At 43.7% G+C, this 25,758-nt stretch overlaps 1 protein-coding gene across 1 annotated transcript in view; it reads right to left on the minus strand.

Moving 5' to 3' along the window:
• Positions 1-25,758, minus strand: part of LOC137895294 (A disintegrin and metalloproteinase with thrombospondin motifs 2-like) — an 85,583-nt gene that overhangs the window by 46,456 nt on the left and 13,369 nt on the right. The window contains exon 3 of the mRNA XM_068740775.1: positions 5,812-5,980. Coding sequence (XP_068596876.1) covers positions 5,812-5,980 — 169 coding nt within the window. The remainder of the gene's footprint in view (positions 1-5,811; positions 5,981-25,758) is intronic.

Consider the following 25,758-nt stretch of genomic DNA (forward strand, 5'->3'; position numbering starts at 1 on the left):
ACATCGCTGAGATGATGAAAAGCACGAGGGATGAGATCATGACAGGCACTGACTTGTATGTCAATCCAGCGACGGCTGAATATAACACGGTGCAACGAGAACTGGCTCTGCTGCTCCTGTGCAATGGTCACCACATATAGTTTTATCAAAGCAATATGGATATATTCCCAGACAATGTGCATAACACAGTGAAAGAACACACTTCACATAAACAGCAACACAAAACGAAGGAGGAAACTAGCCGTGAATGCATTTGCATTTCCCGAACAATGAAAGCCTTGTTTACACGAGGGGCGCCATTGAACTCTGAATCACCTGCCATAGTATTACCTCCTCTTCACTCACACATTATTTCATTAACCCACATGGCGTTTTAGTGAGTCCTTACTCATAACCATTACGTCTCATTTGAAAGGCCGTGCATGCACCACGCAGATGTTTCAGGGTGACGCTGGGTGGAGCTGCACTGGGAGCCCTCAAGCCCGTCACTTAAAAAAGAAGATCATGTGCAACAGCACATTTATTAGAAAATAACTGAAAACATATGTGGATTTTCTCACCACGGCTATGGAGAAGATTTAACGGCATAAAATGTGTCAAATCTTTACGCTCAAGCAAGCGCATAAAGGAAGCGTATTCCATGATGGCGGCGGCGGCCCCCACACTTCTCTTTGGAGCGCCACAGAATGTGCGAGTGTGAGCATGTGTGTGGAGTGTGCTTGTGGCATTATGACAGTACTGGGAGGAAGGAAGTCACACGCCATGCTATCTTCCATGAGCTTCTGTCCCTCAGGTTGGCCGGTTACATAACAGTGGCCGCCTCCTGGGAGGTCTGTTGCATATCGTTGTAGTCACACAGCTATAGCTGCTGCTTTGTGGCACTGCTCATACGGTGAGAAGGGTTTTATCTAATAGAATGCTAAAGGTTAAATAGCTGAAAGAATGTGTGGTTTAAAGCCTTGTATGTCTTTGACTGGACATAAATTCCTCGCTGCACACCCGCCCACAGACGTGACCTAAACACCCTCACATTTCCTCATGTTGGTATTTAGTTTCTTCTTGCAGTATTTTCTGCTCAAGTAATCATATTTTCTCTTGAGGGGATTGGGAACCACCACTTTGCTAATCATCTGAACCCACGTAGCATAAAATCATTACCCTCCCCCCCTTCATTTGCAGTAAAGTTTCCGGACAATTTCTTTGCTATTTTTGCAGGATTTCAACATCAAGGGCTATAACATACATAACATATACCGAACATACTCCGAAAAATGTTACTTTTCTCAATCACTGTCTCTTTGTCTGGCAGACAGAAGTGTGACAGTGTGACACCAACACACACACACACACACAGTGTGGGTCATTGCAGCAGCGATGGTTGCGGATTGGAGCAGAGATCGGCCGCACCCTGTTATTATCCCCAGAATCCTGCTCTGTTTAAAGGCAGCGCTGTGACACACTGACTGACGGCTCAATGGAGGGCCTGCTGGGAGATGACAAGCAGGTGAGGAGTCAGAGGGAGAACGCACACATGGACAAAGGCATACCTGCACAAGGAAACACACGTACATGCAGGACACACACACACACACACAAATGCTGAGTGTGGTAAGAAGCCGGTCGTGCTCTTCAGGGATGGAGCACGGGGCCGCAGAGAGGGAAAGCGGAAGCAGCTGGATGCTGGAATACTTCCCCTCCTAACACTGTAATTTCCTCACAGAGGCACACCTGGGACAGCGCTCATATGTATGCATGTGCGTATGTGTGTGTGTGTGCGTGCGTGCTTGTGTTTGTGCATGCAATATTTTTAGACCTACATACATATATATATATATATATATATTCTTGTGCATGTATTCCTTAATGCACACTCCTGACCCTAAGTGGCTCCCTTCTGGCCGACAAAACGCCCATATAATCATACAGCCACTCCAAACAGAAAACACATGGGCCATATGCAGTGCAGACCATGAGGCTCTGAGGCTGGTGTCGCTACTCTATTGTACTGAAACACAACCGGCGTCGCAATGGAGTTCTTCACTGGTTAGGTGAGTTGCAAAGCGGCGCAGTTTTTGACCATGCTGTAAATGTTTTCTTGTTAATCATTGTCAAAACAAACAACAACAAATGTTTCATGGTCAGCTGCAATCAAAGACGATGCACTTGGTCATAATTTTAAGCGATAGGCCGCACAAAGCAGCAACATTTTAAAAACATTTCCATTTGGAAAATGGATTTCGATAATGTTATTGGTAAAAGACAGTGAATGTAGCTCGGCCACTGGATTCTGTGTCAGCTTCAGTTAAAGGCTGTCCAAATAAAAGATTTTCCTAAAGAACCTATACTTACATTTTGCCCTGCTATCATAAGCTTTACAGCCCACATTTATCCACACTATGGTTCAGTGGTGTTTACGCTTGTGGAATTTGCCGCTTAGCATTCGGTTTTTCTTTGCTAAAAATGCTCAGTCTCAAACAACCCTTGGTAAATTGCCTTTGTTTGAACAGGATATAAATGTTGGAAGTGTCTTCTAAAGCTGCTGGCTTTAAGCGGAGCTACAAAAGCAGCCTAAAGATGTTTCATGCGGACAAGGGCTGAGAAAGTCCCTTCCCAACCGGGAAGACTCTCTTGGAATGGGGAATGTGTTGCTTCAGGGAACTAGGGCAGGTGATGAAATTATGTCAGTTTAAAATTAAATTAGGATTGTTTCAAGACATTTGAGTGATTTTTTTTATTACAATGAAATGGAAAATCGGAAAGGATTGGAACAATTTAATGGCAACATCAAATTTGACTGCAAAACCGGGCTGGAAAACTTGAACTATGACATTTGTAGATGGTGATGGCTGCCTGAACATTTTTTTTGCTAACCTGATGGATTACTTCACCCTCTGCTTGTTTGAATACGAATGGACTGAAATGAAAATATGATCTAGGTTGGATGAAGTGTTGTTTTCCTTTCAGAATAATGCATCAGCATGTACAGCTTGTGGTATTGCAGGTCCAAAGCAATTGGTTTAAAATATATTTTTTCACAGCAGCACCGTTGGACCATGTTTGCGTCTCATCAGCAGAGACAGAGTAGAGAGGAGGCAGTAAGTGTGAGGGATGGGGAAGGTGGGTTCTCATGGGACCATCTTCATTTTCAGGATGTGAGAGGCAGACATTAAGCTGCAAGCACCAATGGCCTCTGCATGAACCTTTTCGTCTTCTTCTCAGCTCAGGATGAAATTGACATAGAATTGTGTTGGTGGGACAAGGCAGCAGCTTTATCATTCCTCAACAGTAAGGCACAATACAGTAAGACGAGACAGACAAGAACAGCACAGAAAAGCAATGCTGGGGGTGGTAACGATGTCACTTTGTGCAGATGCATGGGGTCCTTTGTGGCTGCCTCAGTGCTCGGACCAGTATCAGTCCACCAGCTAATTCACTGGCTTTACTCCATATGTTGTGGGAAGCCTTTATGCCTAAAAAGCATCACTGATATTGGAAAATAATTACTGGAAATATGTCAGCTGCAAAGGACTGCTGCTTTTCCTAACACAAAAATATCACTGTGGGCAAATTGGGAGCACAGCTAATAGCTTTCATGCTACCAAAACATAGCATGCACGAGCAGATTGTGTTACAAACAGAATTAAAAGCTGGAAAGACGTCTAATAATTTGAAGAAAAGGTTTACTGAAATTGATCTTTGCATTTTGTTCAGGCAGCAAACTGCAGAGAATTATTGGAAATTTAATGAGACAAAGGGCCTTCTGATCCTCTTCAGCAGGATTCAGTACAACGTGGAGGTGAAAACTAAACCCAGAGAAGTACAGAGACAGAGTAAGGGGGGACTGCAGAACGGAAACAGATCAAAACACAAATAAAAAAAGATTTAATTAATGTGTGAGGGGTGGAGAACAAGACAGACTGAAATATGGAGCTCGGACCGCCCAGCAAAAATGAATTGCAAACTTTCGTTCCCCTTCACCGCATTGATTAATTGATGAAAGTGCCACATTAATAATAAAGGTTGCTCTCTCCACTTAGGACATTGATTCACCTCCTCAGCTTATGGTGCAAGAAAGAGATCAATCTTGCTCATTCTTCAGCTCACTCTCTTCTTGAGCTCTTCTATTACCTTGCCAAATATAACCCCCTTGCCTCCATCTTTAGAGAGGAAACGAGTCATTCAATAACAGGATGAGAATTAATTACATTTGGTGAAGGTGATCTCCATAAATGATTGATTGATTACAATTCATTTGTTAATGTTCCTGACTGATCTACAACAGGGGAGTTATTGTCTGAGAAAGAGAATACGAGGAATTTGATTTGGTCTGAACAGGAGATCAGAGGGGATCTATCTATCTATCTATCTATCTATCTATCTATCCATCCGTCCATCTATCCATCCGTCCATCTATCTATCTGTCTGTCAGCTTGTGTCCACAGATTTGAAAATCCCAGCTCTCAAAGCCAGATGACCACACAACCCATGCCCATACCATTATGTGTGCTTGCACGCACACACGCACACACATACTGTGGGCTGGACTCTGCTGCACTATTGATCTGCACCCCACTATTCATTAGAAAGAAGAATTTAAAGGGATTCAAAGGCAAGAGCTGTGAGACATGTTGTTTATGTGTGTGTGTGTGTGTGTGTGTGTGTGTAGTACATGTGTATTCTTTAGAAATGCAAATGAATGATCAAGAGAATTGGAGAATTGTGTAAACCATGCATGCATGATCAGAGCAAAGTGTTTTCAGCGTGTGTATATGTTGCCTGTGTGTGTGTGTGTGTGTGTGCCTATACATTCGTGAATGTACTGCCAGGTATCAGTAGGACTACTCTAATGTAGTCTGTCCTCGCCGGGTGTTCCTATGGAAACTCTGTATATTATTAGACATTGAGTCAACTGCTCAGAACAGAGGACAAAGTGGTGGAGGCTGAAGAACGAAGAGTGTTGTGTGGCTTTCAGCGAAGACATGAGACATGTTAGAGTAAGAAAGAAAGAAAGAAAGAAAGACGAAATAAACCATTTCCAAAATCGCACCGCATGTATTAGGTGTACTAAATAATGCTTTGCTCATTTTACTCCATGAAGGAGCCAATTTTTTGATTTGACTGTGGAGAAATAACATTTGGAGTAAAACAAGAATACAGATGAAGGCAAAATATGAACCAATGAATTCATAAGATGAAAATAAATGTTGCTTGTGCTGTGATGTTCAGCTCTGGGGGTGTTAAAACCTTTTTGATTATATTGTTTCCTCTAATCCCAGAACTGATGTGCTTTGCCTCGGAGTATTATGATCCATCTATGAGGGAAAAATGGAGGCTGGAATTAGCAACCAAAGCTTCTGGAGCCAGATGTTAATTGCTGAGGCGGCTAAAGCATGCATTTCTATAAAAGATACGGGGAGTAACACTTGGACAGTCAAATGTGTGTGTGTGTGTGTGTGTGTGTGTGTGTCTCCATATGCAGCTCCTTTCTACCGCCGGAACAGGAGGACGCATCTGAGTGTGTCCTCCTGACAGCAGACGTGTACTCACCCTGCCACTCATGTCTTTCCATAGAGCAGCTAGATATGACAGTTCAGTTGTGTTAAGGGGAAGAATAGCTTACGATGCCAGTTTATTCCAGGTGACTGCATCAGATCAAGCTCCATACAATTAGAATCAAAAAGCCGAATGATGCTCATTAGTTTTCGGGTCACCACTTTGAGGATGGCGGCGTTAAATGCAGCACTGAAGGGTTTGCTGGAAGCGCCCAGTGAAGGGTGTATGAAGGTGCAGGAAGGGGAGCCACAGACTGACCTCTGGAGCGGAAGTCTGCCGCTGTGCCGCTGACGGGCGCTCTCTTCACAGCCGAGGAACGATAGACGATGTGCGTCCGTCCTCCTCTTCCCTCCTCTTCCGTCACAGCATCACCTCGCTCAACTGGCTCAATAAAAAACTCCTCCTGCTCCATCCTGATCATACCAGCCTGAAAGAGAAGAATAAACAAATGGTTGACATGAAGGGATGCAGGAGAGGAGTCAGCCCCTCGTACACTCACACCCCACCCTGCTTCTGCTTCTGCTCCTCCCTTGTTTTGGCTTTCTTTTCTCCATCCATCACTCCATCACATTCTCTCCTGGCCTAACAGCTTTAACAGTTTCTTTTAGGTACTCTACATCTGCATGAAAGAGAGGAGGAAAGGACAGCAGCTACTCCTCCCAGAATGATACCTGGAATCTAAATTCACCAACACAACATCAGGAAATGCAACTGTCCCATTCCTACCGTGGAATAACGCATTTTGTCAGGCAATTCCCCAATTCCACCTCACACACGCACACTAGCAGAAATACACATCAGGCACAAATGCAAACTCACAGGGCTGGGATTTGGGGGGGTGGGGGGGCATGTGAGAAGTAAAAAAGTGTGCAAGAAGAGATGCACATGTGAGGAAAAGAACCGGCACTGGGAAAATTGCCCATCACTCTTGCTTGTCCCATCTGTCTGCTTAAGACAACTGGTAATTGCCAAGGAAACACACTGCTGTAGAGGGAAGCCATGGGGGGGGGGGGACATAGAGAGGACAGAGATGCTTTGAAGTTCACAATAAGAAAGAGAGAAGTACACAATAAGAAAGAGAGAAAACATCGATACAATCGGTGCTCGTCTGCTTCCTCCCTTCGCAGATACAGGATCAGGATGGTGAGCAGGTTGAAGGGAATAAACTTTACAGTGTCTAAGGAAAACAGTGAGCAGCATTTAAACCATGATTGATTTGACCTGACACGAATACAAGAAAACGGATAATATAGTGTGTACTGATGTGCATTATTCCATCGACTCTCTCGGGGGCCCGCCTGTAAAGTGAAGTCATGAATGAAGTGAACCCGACCCTGCAATCCAGGATGCCTCCATCATCCATTGAACAGTGCTGCATCAACACAGTCGGACTACTACAAATATGAAAGCAGTTTCCATTTATGAAAGAACCTCTCTAGAAATCTACACTTTATTAAATACAAGTACACATAGTTGAAAGCGGGACGAACGGAATACAGGAGTTTGACTGCGCAGATGCTGATTTGAAAAGAAATTTATATTAACAAAAGTGGAAATAAAATCAGACTTTTCTTCCCTTCAGCATGTCCTCTCCTCTCTCTTTGATGCTTTGATCCTGGGAGGATCTCATGCAAGCCACTGACCTGGCCTCTCTTATCCTCCCCCTTTTCTTCCTCCACCTCTCTCGCTCTCTTTTCAACCCTCCATTTCCCCACCAACCACAGGGCAGCCTTCTGATGGGTCTGCGATGGTGCATGCATTTCCACTACAGAATAACAAGCAGTTGGGGGGGGGGGCACTGTGTCAGAGATGACATGTGGGACTGGGAGACGTGGTTGGATCGATCAGAGCCGGCATGGCGCGGGAGAGGGGTTGGCGAGAGAGGAAGGCGTGAGGCAGCTGAGGAACTGGACATGTCCTTTGGGGGGGGGGGGGGCAAAGAGAATGAAGCATCAAAGATGCACAAATTTTCAAAAGGTCAATATCTATGATACACCAATATTCCTAATTGATGGTCAGACATTTATTGTACCCAGTCCTTGCTGTTTGAGACTTAAACAATAAACCTAAGCAAACATTTTCATCATATCTGAGCCGTGTGATGCCAGATCCAGTTAGTTCAACGGCTCGGTGCTTCTTCGCTGAGCAATCAGGAGTTAATTGCGTCTAATTGCTGTTTAGCTGATACTGTTATTTTCCTCCACGTCTTCTGTGCAGTAATTAATTTAAGTTTAACACCAACAGCTCAGAATCAATCACTTTCTTCGGTCGTGTCTTATTAGAGTAAATTCATGACAAAATGTTTTATTAAGTCTGGTCTCACATCATGAGGCATTTAAATCTGGGACAGATGCTGTCTGTATCTTATCATGATCATTATTGATTGTAAAGATTTTCACATACAGGAAGTATCTGCACATCTGGGAAAACAGATCTCAGGTGCAACTTTCTGAATTCATGTCGCTTTTATTTACAGTAAACAACACGGTGGTGGCAAAAAAAAAGACAAAAATATATACTTGTTTGATTTTCACAGTTTCCTCTTTAAATCTTAATGATGCTAAAATGATCCAACGAAAAAAAGAATAATCCACAGTGCTCACGGTGATGCTGTTTGCGTGATCCTTCTGTTGTTCACAGTTGCAACATGTTCAAATAGTTATTTTCAACACCTTGAAACAAAAATCCTTTCCATTCCAATGTGCTGAAGAAGTGCTGACGTCTCAGAATGATCTACATTTCCTATGGAGACCCATGACTAAGTTACCATTCTGTGTTGTTCCTGGATTTTCATATCCACAATGTCTCAGATGAGACTTTTATCATTACAGTATATTATTTTGTCATGTTAAAAACCAGTAGTGAATGTTAGATGGTTAGAGTTCCACCCTCCTGTAACCAAACTGTAAGTTAACCAACCGTCTCATTAAAACGCGACGGCAACCACGTCATGGTAACCACTTCAACAACAAACGTCATAACCGTGCATAGCTAACAACAGCAAAATGGCAATTATGGCTTTGAGTTGTGTTTTACAACTTCCTGCTGAGGCATGGTTATATATGTACGGCAATATACTGTATATGTTGCCAACATTCTGAGGCCATGTTCACACGCAGCCGTTGTGTTTTTTTTAACAAACCACAGCCGCCCCCTAGGAGACCCCCAGTCCATCTGCAGGTTCCGTATTTGGATGCTACACACACAGTCTGGTTACAACAGGACGATCCTCTGTCTTTGAAGGAACGTTGAGCTCTATTCTGAGCTCCAGTATCTGAATGGAGTAACTCGAGTCCAGAGGGGCATGCGAGGCAGAGGAGTAGCAGAAAAGCAATGTTGGAAATCGGATGTTGTGGTGAGGATCAAAGTCTGACCCAGTCAAGGCCCTTCAGCTCAGTCTACTACCAGGGTGTGTGTGTGTGTGTGTGTGTGTGTGTGTGTGTGTGTGTGTGTTTGATCTGATTCATAACCCAGTAGCAGGGTCACACAGATGCATGCACAGGCAGAACAGACACAATCACACACATCCACTCACAAATATAGCTTTGATTGTGACTCATGCTGTGTAACCCGTCGATTCATTCACCCTTTGAGTCATGAGAGAATCAGGTTAGCACAATAGCGCAGGCTGATTTGAAAAATTAGACACGCATCAGAGAGAAAGAGAGAGATTAAGGAAACACAACACTGCAAATAGCATTTTATTTAATCACGTCAGTGGCAAATTATTCCTTTATTCTCCCCTGCCGTGCTGTAAATAAACCGAGTTTGGCTCATGAACAGGGCTAAGATGTAGGTTTCTGTGGAATTCATGAAGGCAGGATGAAGCAGAGTGATTCAAAGAGAAGCTTAAAGACAAAATGCAGCAAATGAAATGTAAACATTCCAGGGTCCTGAGGAGCTGCCATGCTTAAAACTCATGCATATTGTCCTCTAGACCGGTGTGTGATTTGAGCCTCACGGGACTTAGCAGCTCCATCCCGTCACCCTGCGCCGCTCATTACATAGAGTGGCCCCTAAAAACGGTCAGTCTGAATAAAACCTTTATTCCTCTGTCCCTGCTTGCCCCACCTCATTTCTAAATTGTTGACTTGTGACCTATATTTTTGATCCCAGCATGTTCTCGCTCTCTCTAACACATACAAGGGGCAGGGGTCACTCTAGGTTTCAGCGCTGCAGTCCATACACTGTCTGCAACCCCCAAAAGAAAAGAAAAAATGCGGTAAAAAATGCTGGGAGAGGAAGAGAAAAGAATAAACAGGAAGGGTCTTGGGAACTTTAGTCCATTATCTAGATAAATGCCTTCCGTCGGACCCAGAGTCATGACTTCAGTTGACGAGTTCCTGCCAATGTTCCTCCATCTTTGCACTCTCCCCTCATTTATCATCCCATCATATCAGCCAAATGCTTTTCTTCTGGTCAATGCTTTCTTCTTTTCTTTGACATTGTTGCTCCTTTTGCTTCCCCTTTTTAATTTCTTCATAAGATCCCATTATTTTCCCATCCTCCTTTAGGACATTCTGCACTGTCTTCCCTTTCCCTAAGTGGTGGGAGGCACTTTGACTGTGCGAACGTGACGGCAGGACCGTCACGTTTGGGTGTCCGAAAAAGGAGACGGCGAAGAGAAAACGCCACACAGTTTCACAGGCGTATTATTTAAACAGACACTGAATCGGGCTAAGAATAATCGCGAGCCAGCCCTGGTTGGCTGGACTGGATGAGCTGTGGACATTTTTTGTTGGTGGTGAAAGCATTGACACAGATAGAAACTTACAGGCGCTGGCAGTCTGGCAGATAGACTGAGAAGCTGCCAACCAGGCAGACAGTTTGCAAAGGAGGATGCCTCTGTATACCGTTCTGGCTTTCACCTTCTCCCTCTGTTTTCTGTCCAAACAGAGATTATGAATCGTGGAAGGGGAAATAAGAAGGATAGGAAATGAAGACCATAATGGGCAGAGGAGTTAAAGTCGATGAGACGTGTGACAAGCAGCCGGGGAGAAGCGATGGGGAAAGAGAGTGAGAGGTTAAAAATGAGACCAATTGAAGGTGACAGGTTGAAATTAAAAACAGTAGAAGTAAGAGAAAAAGAAAAAGAAAAGCAGTGGAAGCAAAAAAAAATGTTTGATTTTGGGACCACAAAATGGAACTTTGGCTCAACAGACAGATGGCGAGGAAAATATAGGAGAGAGAAATTGGAGATTGATTACATAATCAGTTCAGCACTGAAATAAAGCAAAGTTGTTCCTTCCTTCTACAGAATGGCAGGCAAGCGGATGCAAACGTTGATCTCCTGGTCTCCTCCTGGTCTCCTTATGTCCATCTCACAGCTTCCCTCCCCACAAAATGAAATTAAATTAGAGGTGATGCGGCAACTATTTGTGAATTTGAATATGTGACTTCCCTGTGATGAAGGAGTGGTGCGTGCCAAACGGGAGCACTTCGATAGATGGATGGTATTCTTCCTTCTCCATGCTGTCCATCTCACTCCTCTTTTTGTCTAACCCTCTCTTTCTCTCTCTCTCTCAACAGCCAGAGGTTACCAGTACTCCAAATAGTCAAATATCTTTGGTCTAGGAGACAGGAATGTTTGCAACATACAGAATCAGCATCAGCATCAGCATCTCTGCTGTTGTCTTTTCACAGCGTGGTGCAGGTATTAGCACGGGGCCCATTGCTTTCTATAGAAGGAGGCAGTTTTCTGTCGACAGCAAGAAGCTCTGTAGCATAAAGCTGATATATCGCTAGATCAATCTTGGTCCAGCCCCAGAGGACGGTGCAGGAGTGGCACAAGCGTAGTGTTACAGTCACAGCATCCCAAACAATTCCAAAGTGCCATAAAAGAAGCTCAAAGCAGAGCCTGTGAGCAATGCAAGGCACCAAAGGGAATGTTTGTCTCGGCAATGAAACTCCAAATTTTACTTTGTGTAAATCAGAAAGCAACGAGACAAGTGGAATGAGCGGAGGAGCCTGAAATAACGAGCCCTGCATTCACACAAAGCAGTTCCTTTAAAGGTGAAACCCTACCAGACGCACATGAAGACATACGGTTACAGGCTCCTGGGGGTCTGACGCCCACGTTTATTTAAATAAGTTCTCTTTATCTCTACTTTTGAAACCTTGACCTTTTTCAGATCAAATTGTTGAACAGCTGTTCAGTGGAAATGGTTTATGATTTATGATTTATTGTCCTGACAAACGAGCACTAGTCAATGACAGGACCGACACACATTTACATCAACTGGAGGTTAATATGTGTAGCTTCCTCGTGCTCTTTGCCCTTGCTGTCTCTCACATACACACACACACACACACACGCAAAGAGCACCAGCCAAGCACCCATCAATCCCCTTTACAAGCCTAGGCAAGCCATTGATCATCGTGTGTGTGTGTGTGTGTGTGGTCATCCACATTGATAAATGACCCTGATTAGTGGCAACTGACCGCTCTATGATTGCAATCTAAGTGCAGCAGAACAACTGTTCTCAAAACACTGTTGTCCAGAGAAGTCTGTGATTAATACAACAGCAGTTTAATGAATCCCAAACCCTCCGCTGGGATGGTTAAGAGCGTAACTACATCTGTTCACCGGACAAATCAGAGGAAAATGGAGGAACGTGACATTTTGAGGTTATCTGGGACTAAACCAAAGAATCCTTTTTGTTTAAAAACAACAAAATGCAACAGCGAGAACATTCCGGCTCCATCGAGATCCTCCATATCCAGACTACTTCCAGCTGTTTGGACAAGCTGTCAGTTTGGAATGTTGGAATGTGGATAAATTATGTTTGCTGTGTGAACAAGACTCGGCGCTGAAACATAATAGGCCTGTTTGCCTTCTCACTTTGAAGCAATCCCTCTGCATCTCTTTCTTGTTGTCCCTCCCCTTTTGTCTCCCTCTTCTTCCCACCCTCCTGACCCTCAGTCATGAAAGTGGAAGTAAAAACCCCGCCCTGATGCTGGCAGTTATAAACACACACACACACACACACACACACACACACACACGTCCATGCTTAGAGCCACACCCATCCCCATCCTTATCTCTACTCTATCTCCCTATCACCACATCTATTGGGCATACCTGTAACCTAGCAACAGAGCAGCGCACCCTCCCATACCTGCTCACTGCTCTGGCTGCTGGAGCTGACAGCCAATCAAATTGTGTCAGGTGGCAAACAAGAGCCAATTGAATATTTGCTGTTACTGGGAGTTGCCTCCGACTCCCCAGCCTTTTGACCCCACATGTGGGCAAAGAAAAGAGCATGAACATACACACATGAAGCTTGTTTGCATATTCACACCTCAGACAGATACACTTATGGGTGTGATTTCATAACAACCAATCCTCTCTCGCTCAATGATGAATGAAAAATATGACGGTTAAAGTCTGTGACTGGAGGCTTCCTTCCATTCCTTTGTGTTAAAAATCCAAATCCAAATCCATGTGTCAGCCTATAGTTTTTAGTGTTGCTGTGTGCCCTATAGGGCACCAAGAGCTAATAAAAGCCTCGCGTTCGCACCTCATCTCTTCTTTGTTTGATTTCCCTGTTCATACACAAGCCTCTTGTGTAGCATTTCTTGCCACACAAATTATACCCCAATACGCTGAAATTCAAGAGACCTCAGCAATAATTTTACAAAGGAAGAAGAAGAAGAAGAAAGAAAAAAATTACAACAAAGGATATTATTGTCATGATTTTACTGTTACGGATTTAACGTTTCAAATCACAAATTCAGCTCAAACGTGAACAAAACACAATTTCGCCGCCACGATGCAGATATGGACAAATTACATCTACACTACAGTTTTCCTGCAGATTGCCCATGAAAGAAAAGCTGGGTGAAACAAAAAAAACAAATGAAACCACCAATGAAATAACAAATGTTTAGAGCAACATTTAAGAGCCATGTTTCCCAGACACTTCCAGCTCTGCTGCTATATAATCTAACACCAAAAAAGCTTTCCTTCCAGGTGATACAAACTGCTGCAGAGGTAGAACATTAAGAAGCAGCCTTTCTTTAAACTAGAACCAACGTTTCTGTGGGATTCTGCCCATCCTGGATAACAGGCCTGAGAGCAGGGCGCTGTGCTCTGAAAGCTGACACGAGCGCTGAACTCAATATCATCCTCTAGTTGTTGAGAGGTGTGTGTCGACAGCATGTGTGTGCGTGACTAGAAACACACAACAGAGAACTCATCTTTGGCTATAGCTGAGATGTTAAAAAGCTCCAAGCAGACACTTATTTTAGCACCTTTGCCTGATTTTAGGCATCTATGATCGTCAATGTGGCTGAAAAGTCTTTCCTTGAAGCTCATCTCATCCTTGTTCAGATGGTGATGAGTCGTATCTTTCTCTGCTCTAAAACATGTTTTCTTTGCATATATGTGTATCATTTATTATATTCTAAATCCACAGATTTCATGACGCACCCACCTCTATTCTCCGTCTTATATTATCCTCTTATTTTAACCTAGATATCATAATAGAACATCAGTGTACTATCATGATACACTGATATTACATCAGTGTGCTACGATTAAGAGCTGAAATCTCTTCTTATTGTTATTGTTATTAGGACTAATTTTATTGTATTTATTATTTATATTATTAGGATTAATTTATTATAACAACTGAAGATTGCTTAGTTATCGCTTCCTTTGCATATATCATGCGAATGAGCCGGCTATGTACACGTTGATGGTTATGAATGGAAAACAGGTTAAATATATTGTGAATTGCAAATGATGAAGTTGTCAGAGAACTGAGGCCACAGAGTCTTTGTTGTCCGCCTAAACTCGTAATTCTAATGGTAGAAATATCTGCATGAGAGAGTCTATAGACACAAAAAGAGAAATGCAGTATTCATGAAGACTAGAATTACTCTTGTGTATAAAAAGAAAGTTTTCGGCTGTAAATTTACAGCAGTCAGTTCTTGATTCTTTTTGAAGCAGCTGGTTTCAGATACACAATGTGCTTTCATTCATTTGTTGATGGCAGTATAGAGAAGGGTATTGATCGTTATTAATACACACATATATATGCTCTATTGCAAATCAAATTTCAAAGTAAGATTTGTAAAATTGAAAACATTAAATATCCTATAATATAATTTTTTACTTTCGAGACAGACACAACCCTGAATCAATAAAAATAAACAGATCAAATCTCTACTGGGATTTTTATTTTTTCCAGCTGTCATCCATATGAGGATTTCAAGGCATTTCATTCTGGCGTGCGAGGGCTACCACCAGAGGGCGACACTGGGATGTTCGAGGCCCATAGAAACGCAGTGGGCAGCGAGGTCTGCGAGGTCTGGGCAGAACAGCGAGAGGAAGACAGGGGGGGGGGGGGGGGGGGGGGGGTAGAGGCAGAATGTGTGTGGGAGAGAAAAAACACTAAACAGAAGGTGAGGCGAGACAACTGAGTGGGGGGCCAAGATACTGAGATGTACTCAGAAGGAGAGTGCGTGTGTGTGTGTGTGTGTGTGTGTATGTGAGAGAGAGAGAGGTGAAGACAGAGAGAGCATGCATGTCTGTGCATCTTTGTGCGCATGTGGACTTTGTATGAAATCTTGCAGAAGCGCAGGTGTGCAAAGTGGTGCATTGGCATCTGCGTGTGTGCGTAATATATGAACATGTGTTTGTGTGCCTTATAGGACAATGCTGCTCCCTCATTACCCAACAATTTCCTCCGGACCAACACTAATGAGGAGCCTCACCGTCACCGTGGTAATCAAGGTCAAGCCTAGGCCAACGCATGGAAAGACAAACCGCAGAACCACAGCGTGTGTGCATGTGCGTGTGCGTGCGTGCACAGTGAGCTGTAGCACATACAGTCAGTAGCTTCACACCAAACAAGGCAAAAGCAAGGGGCCAATGGGTGGAGTTTTGCAGGAATCCACATGATCCACACCCTGCTTTTTCATATGAAAGATGTTCCTGGTTGGTGGGTGTGAAGGTACGTCCCTCTGGTCTCCCCCTACCCAATTTGACAGAGACAGGGAGAGACAGAAAACACAGGAGAGAGAGTAAAGATGCATGGAGACAGGTAGAGTAAGGTAGAAAAGGACAAAACAATCAGGAAGAAGGAAAACAAGAAGCATAAGGACAAAGAAGAATAAGGATGAGGGGGGAAAGAGAAGGGGAGGGGGGAGTGAGGCAGTGTGAAAAACAGGGGAATGAGGCAAGGAGAGAAGGAGGAGAGGGAGGAGTAATTAAATGAAAAGAGCAAGACTTAGCTCTTCAGTCCCATCCCTCAAGTCCAGCTTGACACCGCTACAGCTAGCTAATGTCATAGTAACAGGGAGGAGGAAAGTCTAATGGGTGCGGCAAGCGTTAGGAAGGAAAGAACCGAGCAATGAAGGATGGAGGGAAGGAACAGCTTCTATATTTAATTTTCCCTCTGAATAATTGACCCTTCACCGAGCCCCGCCCCCTTTGCCGTGAGCTTTGTCAAGCTGTCACTGACTGCACTCCCTGAAGGAATGTCACCTGCTGATTTTAGGAAAAATGAAAATGCGATTCCAGAGAGATGCAGACAGACGTGTCTTCAGTAAGCATCTGAAGTGTAGCTCCAGGATGTCAGAACTGACTCGGCATTGGAAAGAGGTTAAAAAGGATGGAAATAAAAAGCCCTTCAGTTTACAGTCTGGAAGTGGCCCATCGCATCATCTGCGGAGGATGGACTTCCTGATGTTTTCACAGCCTGCCTCATCTGACCAAGCCATCCATTTTGGTGTCGACTTGACGACCTCAATCATCTCGTCTACAGCCGCTTATCCGCCTTGTGGATGAGACGCCAGCTCCGTCGCAGGGCCACACTAAAGCCAAACACCCGCTCATGCCCATGGTTTACCATGTCAACTTGTGGAGAAAGGGTATAATATGGTGACCTTTAATCAGCAGATGCATTAACATTAACGTCACAGCTACTAGCACAGAAATGACTGCAGTCAAAGCGAAGTTCCGCATTTCTGCATTTCTAGCCATATTCAGCACTGAAAAAACTACAGAAGCAGCATTTTTGAGAGACACAATGGAAGATTTGAACAAAACATTCAAGGAATTTTGACACAAATTAAATCCCTTTCAAGAACTTTGGTTTTAAATGAAAGTGTCTGAAGTCCATTCACGAACAAAAAAGAGATAATATAAAGGACATCACTGACAGTCACACGTTCGCTCAGTCTCCATCACCTCTCTATCTTCTCCACGTTCTCCTTTCTTCCACTGAGTATGGCACACGATTCTTCAAAAAGTCTGTTTTAGACATCAACTCCCTCCATTCTTTCCACTTGGTCCGACTCACACACACGCAGTGAACACCCCTGCACACACACACACACACACGTGCGTCAGTCACAGAGAACACCAATAAGATGTGCCTACAGTGAACTCAGGCTGACAAAGAGACTCAACCCATTGTCCTCTCCATTTATCCAGACAATGTGTTGTTGTCTTATATAATGTTAAAAATATGTGTGCTCATTTTGTAGTATGTTTTGTTCAACTAAATCCTATGTAACAGACCTTGAATGCATCATGACCTCCAACCACAGCCAAAACCAACACAAAGAGACTCAGTCTTCCTGGATTTCTCTTTTTTTAAACCCTTTACAACTTTTACATTTGCACTTTTCACGAACAGAAAAGTCCAGGGCTGGGTGTCATTTGATGTTTTAACAGCAATGACGCAACACTTTTTTTTTTCTTCTCTCAAAACCTCGCTTTGAGGATTATAAGCATGTTTCTACAAGATCTTTTCCTTCATTTAAAAATGAAGGAAAGAGCAGAGCCTGCACAATGAATGTGCCTAAAATGGTATAAATTTGTCAAAACAAAGCAGCTACACACTTCGAGCTTACAGACACACGTCTCACTCTGAAAACGGAAGCCACAGATAGAGAGCTTAACGGCAAAGAACAGAGGATAAAACACTGATGTTTTACCAGCAAGAAAGAAAGTAGCTCCAAGCTCATGCAGGTACCACTGAGGTGGGGAGCTGACAGATAGCTTAGTCCGGCTCTTGGAAGGTGCACTTGGGAGAGTCCACACAGATCCTGCAGGTAGAGGTGTTGTTTTCCTCAACAAGGTTGAAGAAGAGAAAGAGGAAAGGAGTCCAAACAGAAAATCTCCACACAGGTAGTCAGTGATGATAAAAATGAGACCAGGAGAAGCCCGCTGGAGGGGCAGATGGCAAAGGGCATCTGTAGTTTGAAAGCCCTGTTAGCTCCGACCAAACAGGAAAGCTCCTTTGAGGAAGTCAAGAGTCAGACGTCACGGCTGGCAACCCTCAATGAAACACTGTGGAACGTTAAGACCAGCCTCGAGCAACAGGCTCCCCACAGCTCTGACCTCCAAGTCCATCTGGACAGGATGAAGGACCTGAATAAAAGACTGTGGGGGGGGGGGGGGGATCTGCATCAGGATAGCGCTTTCCATGAAGCCCTTAGCCAGAGGAGAAGAAGCAGGCAGACGCCGTAAGGCTCTTCTGGAAGAGGCTGAGCATCGGTTGGGAGCAGTCAGATATATTAGCAGGATGAGAGGTTGTCTCTCCATCAGGACAGACGATTTCCCAAAATATCTGCTGACAAGGTGAAGAGATCCAGAGCTTCTAATGAGTCTAGACTTAAGGAGCTGAATAAGCAGTTCATCACACTAACAGTTGTTCTGGAGGAGGCTGGATATCATTCGGCATTGTCCACTAAATCAGCCTTCCGGGTCACGGGTGTTCCTGCATGGAGCCTATCCCAGCTTTACAATGTCCGAGACGCCAAAGCAGCGTGTTGGTACTAATGGTCAATGACATGTTAGCGCTAGCCTGTAGCTGTGGCTTAGCGCAGGTGCGTGACCTGCTGAAATATTTGCACGGACGTACAGAACGAAAGACTCATTCCCGTCTGGAGCAGAGAGGCAAACACAGCTTGGCCACCTCGCTGCCTCTTTGCTGCACTGAGGTAACAGCACATGCGTGAATGAAGTACATGCGTGAATTCTGGTTTTGCATATTCATTTTGGCCCCTGTCTTATGTTAGACCTGTGCTGCAGTTTGTTCCCATGTAACGATTTAATGAGAGCGCCACACTTCTTTCCTGTGTGCACGTGTGTGAAAGTCAATCATCCAAACTCAGAATGTTTTTGGGGTGCTAGACAGAGCTACAAAGTTGGGGGGTTCTCTTACAGCTGTCATGAAGCAAATAAATAATGAAGACATTTTTTTTTCCTTATAGGATCGCAGCTCAGTGTCCCTCTCACTCTCAGACCGGACAGATGATGGAGTTGAAGGAAGAGGAAAAAAAGCTTGTCACTTGAGTTCATCTTTGGCTGTGAAGCTGTCACTCTCTCTTTGCACCACTGGTTTCTTTTTTTTTGTAACCTTCAACCATCGGTGATTGAACTTCTTCACCTCCTCCCACTCCTGCTTGAGGTGGCATACCTGGAAGTTCCAGCTTAATATTTAACCACTGAACAGAATAAATGCATGCTCTAGCAAACACACACACACACACACACACACACACACACAGCAGTACTGTACTGTACGGAGGTGCACTGAGCAACAATACTTCAAATGCAAAATGGAAAGATTGATTTTAAAAAAACAAAAGGATGTTACCTGGTTGGTGAGCTTTGTGGCAGAACTTAAGGGCTCTGGTGACATGGTGGCTACTGAAGGCACTGCTAATAACAAGATAGGTTTTAAGGCAAAGCTACATGATGTCGTCCCTCATCTTTCTCTCTGCTGGCCTCTTTCTCTCTCTTGTTCTTTCTCTCTCTTCCTTTTAATTACCTGATGTCTCCCCTTCTGGCCCAGAGGTCCACAGAGATGTGAGCGGAACCGTCTGCACTGAACCGTCTGTGTTCATCTGATCTCTGATCTTTCCTGTCTGTCTGTGCGTGTGCATGTGTGCCTCCATTAGTGCGGTTATTATGTGAGCGTCTAGATACAGCATGTCTGAAGTGTCTGTCTGCTGCTACGAGCAATCCTAGTCACAAGTCATATCAGCAAACAAAGCTTGACTGACGACATCTGGGACTGAAGGAGAAAAATCAGCCATGTAATACCAATTTTAAAAAAAAGAAGCATTTTTTTAATACCAAAGCTTTTTGTCAATCTATCAATGATCGTCTTGGTCTATTCATTTTCAGGAAAGGTGGCAGAATTCAAAGTGCACACAGATAAATATCAAAACCATGTGTGCATTCTTTTCTCTTACACGTGACCAGTTTCTCTAAGATACACACTCTCGCTCTCTCTCCCCATGCCATGCTCAGGTTCCCCATCTGTGACATGCACAAGGATAGAAGCAGCTTGTTGCACTTCAAATGCCTCCGACTGGCTATCGGCACCCTTGGCACTGCAGCAGAGACAGCAGGATACTGAGACAGAAAATTAGCTGCCAATGGGGTCCTTTCTGTGTGTTTGGCAGGGATTTAAGGGATTTTAGTCCTCTTGTCTTTGTTGGTGGGAAAAAAAGGCAACATGAGGGTTTCTCCATGAGGGAAATGATGGCTTTTTTAGTATCAAATATTCACCTCCTGGATGCCTAAAGGGGGCTGTTAAATTTTCAGTCGTGTATTGATATGTGAATCATTTATCATGTATTAATACATGTTTTATTTCTAATTACAACACTGTATTGAGATGATGCAAACATTAAATCAAATCTGAAACGCATATCCCTGAAAATGTGACACAGACAGAAACATCAGCAAGTTTCAACAAAAGAAAAGTAAAATCCACAGCAAAGCTGGCGATAAAATCAGGCCCGGAGTTTCACAGAGAATTTGAAGAAGGGACTATTTAGTGCTTAACAGATTGGACATTATTAAAAAAAAAAAAGATCAATACCATAAAAATATATGTTTTTTTCCTTGGTGAGATGTCAACTTCATGTTACTGCAGGAAAAACTTGGGGGTCTGGTCAGTAGTGCAGACAAGAACACTGGTTTGCTGAATTTCTTTGAAACCCTTTGTCACATCTTTGCATGCACAAACACAAACACACACACATGTAGACCAACATCAGAGGTCAAATCATCTTTATGCCAGGAACCTTGTTGAAGGCCATCCAGTGAATAGAAGCCATAACCGCTCAGCGGGCAATGCAGGGAGAGAAGAGCACAGCGTGTATCAAGAGATATGTCAGAGCGACCGGCCTGTTCAAAAACATCTATCAGTTAGAATCCAACGAGACCCGTGTGGAGGAGACGCTTCAAGGTGTGTCAAGGAAAGTGTATCGGCAATGCTATTGATATTCTCGAGCACTTTAAGGTTATACAGAACTGCTGTCAGATTAAACCATTAGATCAGAACAGAAACACAGAAACGAACCGGTTTTCACTTTCACAGTTGCGTAGTTGATTTTGAATGTTTTTCATGAGCAGCAATTGAACGCGCAGAAGAAGAAAGCAACCTTTCAAAGCCAGTACAAAACACTATTTCTTCCAGGAAATGAATGCAACATGAACGTAGTGTTAACCACTCCAGTTACTATGGTTACATCAGGGTCAGGAGGTTAGGTGTGTGTCTGGCGTGCAGTTTAGTGATGTCATCCTTTTATGTCATGCACACACACGCACACACACAGTCTCCAAGTCTATCAAACTTCCAACCCTTATTAGTTTGATTTAGACTGATGATTTAATCATTCCTAAACAGGGCTGGGAAAGTAACTGGAACTTGGAAAACTGCCAGATTTCCCTCAAAATCTTTAACACTCACTTAACCCTCACTGGGTCTGGAGGCAGAGACGGGGGTGACAGAACAGGACCAGGCCTTGGGGGCTGCATCTACTGTAGTTAATGGAGAATAGGGACCACAATTGGGGCAACAGTGGAAAGTGGACGTGCAAATATATCTAGAGCTCCATCCAATCACATTCCCTCCAGCGGATGAATGTAATGCTCCCTATAAACAGCATTCCCAAAGGTTGAGAACGGAAGCTGTTATCGATGGTTGACCATATGAAACAAAATGCACTAATGCGATACCCATATTACAAATATATTATCATTGTGTAGCGTACAGCACAATGGTGCTCTGTGTATTTGAGGAGTGCAGTAGAAGTTGACGATGTATGTTGGGGTATGATATTTTTCAACAAGCTGAGGGCAGAATAGATGCCCTCTCTTTGTAATACTTCCTGACGTGCCCTGATGTGCACAGTGAATGTCTTTACAAGAAATTTCCACCTCTGTCTTCTCTATGTTGTTCTTCTTTGTCTCGCCCCCTCAGCCGCCCACCCCTTTTTTCCCAGTGTTGTGATCTTGTCTGGTTATTAATTCACAGTTAATTCTAAATGGTCTGGACACTCACACAGCCCTTCCGAGTCTGTTCATTTTACGCTTGAATGGGCCATCCCAGAACCACTCCTACACCAGCGAACACAAACTCATAGAACCACACATGCATGCACACACACATTGCACATGTGTCAACATATGTGTATGTATAAAAGCAAACATTTTCATTCTCTCATTTGGACTCACATCACCTTCTATATGTTAAAATATAAATAAGTCACATTAATTGGGCTTTCTCACATGAAAAGACAACAGCGCACGGCGACACTCATCGTAGTCTTAAACATAAAAGCATGGTGTGTCTGCACTCGTGGCACACTCACACTTTAAAGAGCTGCAGAATAGTTCAGGTGTCACTACCAACAAGCCATGCAGCCATCACAGTCTCAAGTGGCCAACTAACAAGGCATTTGTACACAGGTCCCGCGCTCACATCTTCAACGTGCTGCTCAGGAGAAAATGCTCACACATGGCATGTCAGGAAGGAGATAAAGTGCAGGGACAATGAAAAAGAAGTGGGAGTAATTTGACACCTCCGGTGCTGAGCAACAAGTAATTAAATCCCTTCATTAGGTAAAATATTTGATTATGACGGACCTGAGGGGAACTGCAGCCAGCAATGACCTCTTTATACGAAAGGGTGGGAGGGAGAGAAGAGGAGAGGAGAGGAGACCGACTGGCCAGTCATCTAGTCTCTCTCATCGGTAACTATATGTTATTGACTTGTCTGCACGGTGTCCGTAAATTGTAGTACTGAAAAGCGCTGGACGCAGCATATTGCTAATGTGTTGATGAAGGCAGGCGAGGCCAAGGGAGTCTGTCTCTGGTCTTTGGTGGAAGACAGACAGTGTGTGTGTTGAACAGATGAGTGAACATCGCTGGCGAGTGCTCCTTCAACGTGTGTGACGCTCTTTGTGCATTAGCCTGACTTAACACAGGGAGGGATTGTGAACGTTAAATAAGTACAATAAGTATGAAGAGTGAGCACAAATAAGCAAAATGAAGAAAAAGAAGAAGTTCATCTTGTGTGCATATTGTTTGGGAAAGTAGCCTTAAAAACCTTTGTAATGAACTGGTAGGAATATTTAATTAAAATTTAAAGCTGCATGTGCAGTTGCATTATTTTTGTACTGCGTGGTTCAAAATGCTAATTTATTTATTGATTAGCTTATTCTCAAAAGGAACTGCAGTAACCGTGATGCAGAGGTCGGGGATATTCAGTGGTGCAATACTGATGATGAGGCGCAATTACTCAACAATAAATCACACGCAGACGTCCTGCGGCTGCGGCCCCACCGGCCCACAGCGAGAGACGTGAACACTCCACATTTAAAACAGTATAAACAACTAAAACTTCAATTTTGAGCTGCTGCCTTCCACAATTAAGATATATATATATATATGCAGTACCTCAACGTAGAAGCTCATATCTCACAGCTTCCCATCAACCCACCCTTCCCCTCTCTGAAGTTTGTGTGTGTGTGTGTGTGTTTTAAAATTCCAATGCTGTCATCAAAGGATATGTCAAAACGAAGGCTGTGGCAGAGCCTGGATCCCTGTGTGTGTGCGCACACATTAACATGCATACGCTCACGCTCACACACACTGCTCAAGCTATGCTTTCATATCACGCCCTGGCGACGCCCACTGACTGCAGCATATCTCCGCCGGTATCACCAAGGTTACAAGCGGTAGCCAGGGGATACCGTCGCAGCCGCCTGTGGAAATGTAGATGAAGGGTGTGGTTAGCTTGTTGACAGCAGCATCTTCAGGTCAGAGATATTCACAATTAACAGATAATGGAACCATTGAATGGAAAGAAATTAATAATAGACCTTTAATTTTCAATATCTAATAGATTGCAACTTATCTTCAAGGTTTCTATGAACAAACTGATGCTTATTAAATATTTAGTAACAAAGAAAAGCTGAAAAGAAACCCTAAAAAAAGATATATATCTAATCACTCCAGATGTGTGTCCCTTTCCCTGGCTCCGATGCAACATGTGTGTGTCTGATCAAATACACACGAGATGCATCAGTTACACCAGGGCTCAAGCATTAATCAGCGAGTTAGTTAGCCGACAAGACTGGCTTGAATTCATTGGTTAAAAAGCCCGAGATTAAATATTGGCGTTTCCATGACGAAGGAGGACCTCTGCCAGCACCTGTGTATTCACAGCACTGACAAGACAAATTGAGAAAAAATATTCCCAGGCATGCTCCAAGCTTCACTCTCTGCCGTGTCTGTGTGTGTGTGTGTGTGTGTGCGTGCCATAGGGAGAGGAGAGCGAATGACTGCCAGCAGCTTCAATGTATGCCAGTTACCAAGAGTCCAATGGTTCCATGGAGGCATCTTGAAAGCAACTTCAAGGTGATGTTCCAACCCCTCCCCCTCTAACCCCCCTCCCACCACCACCACCACCAAACACACACACACACACACACACACACACACACACACACACACACTCACCTTCCCTTGAATTTATGAGGGAATTTCATCCTGAAGCAATTTCATCCCGTTTGTAAACATAAATCAATTCTATTTTTCTATATCTCTGAACACAATTTATTGTCATGAATGTGTTTTTGAGTATTTCTGTCTCAAAAGTGTAAAATGACATACACTGACAGAAACGAGAAATCGTACAAAGGTGTAAAACACACCTGTAACGTGGCTGAAATTTTCCATTGGTAAGGACTATATGTTTTACTGTTGTTGTTTATTGTTCTGAGCTTACGGTTTGAAATAATTAACAGAACATTAAGATTTTAGAATGAGACTGACCTTTGACCTATTTGATCTAAAATGTTTTTGCTTTGTTATTTTCATCATATTAGACACGCATGTATAATATTACCATACCATACACGTGCCAAATATGAAGAAATTCCATGATCACAAGAAAGGGACAGACGGACTTACAGCTGAACAGACATATGGAAACCCCAAAAAACTTAATGCCTTGAACCACAGCAGAGGCGTGACAAAAACATCCCACCCATGATTTGTTATGCTGCAATTACGCTAAAGTATATGGCAAATATTATTACGAGTTTAAAATTATACCCTGCCAATGAAATATACAAGCGCATACACAAGAACACGGGGGATTCGAGGCTCGAGGCTGAGCGGAGCGTGTGAATGCATACAGGAGTCAGTGTCGCACCGCATGCATCCGGGTGCCAGTTAATGCCGGCTCATTCACGGGATTTTAATTCTAAAACTTCCACTTTTAAAACAGGCGCTGACACACCTGTCTTCCTCCCGACCAGAGACATACTGTACAGTGAGACATTGTAATTCACACCCTGTCTGAGCTAAACAGAGACTTCATCGAACTGGGAAACACCAGACTCCCCGATTGGCCTCAATTACTGGGGAATGCAAGCAGAGCCGACAAGAATCGCATCGGAGGAAATCTGCATCATTCTGGCCTTCCCCCCCCCCCCCCCCCCCGGGTGGGGATTTGACAAAAGCCACTAAAGCTATCATATTCAGAAAGACGCATGAATGACTGGAGGTCTTTAAGGAAAAAAGAATTCTACACAATTTTGCAGAGCGGTGATATTATTTTTCGCCATGAAATACGTTTGCGGTGATAAAGTGGACACCTTAATCCTGAGAACACAGAAGCCCTGGTGCTTCATAGTTCATGTGGTGGAAGAAAAGCCCATAGGTTCAATTTGTGTGCAATTTGGTGTGTGTGTGTGTGTGTGCAGTTCATTGCAGCCCGTTCTGCTCTTTGCAAGCTCACTAGAATTGCCATTATACATCACAGCACAGCCCTAGCAAGTGGCTGTGTCAAAAAGACTGCTTTGCTCTCCCCCATATCTCATAGTTACCTCCCCTAACCAAATTACTCACCCCCGCTCCGCACCCCACCTCACCCCCAC

This window comes from Brachionichthys hirsutus, chromosome 6 (assembly GCF_040956055.1).
Source record: "Brachionichthys hirsutus isolate HB-005 chromosome 6, CSIRO-AGI_Bhir_v1, whole genome shotgun sequence".
In the NCBI taxonomy this organism is placed as follows: domain Eukaryota; kingdom Metazoa; phylum Chordata; class Actinopteri; order Lophiiformes; family Brachionichthyidae; genus Brachionichthys; species Brachionichthys hirsutus.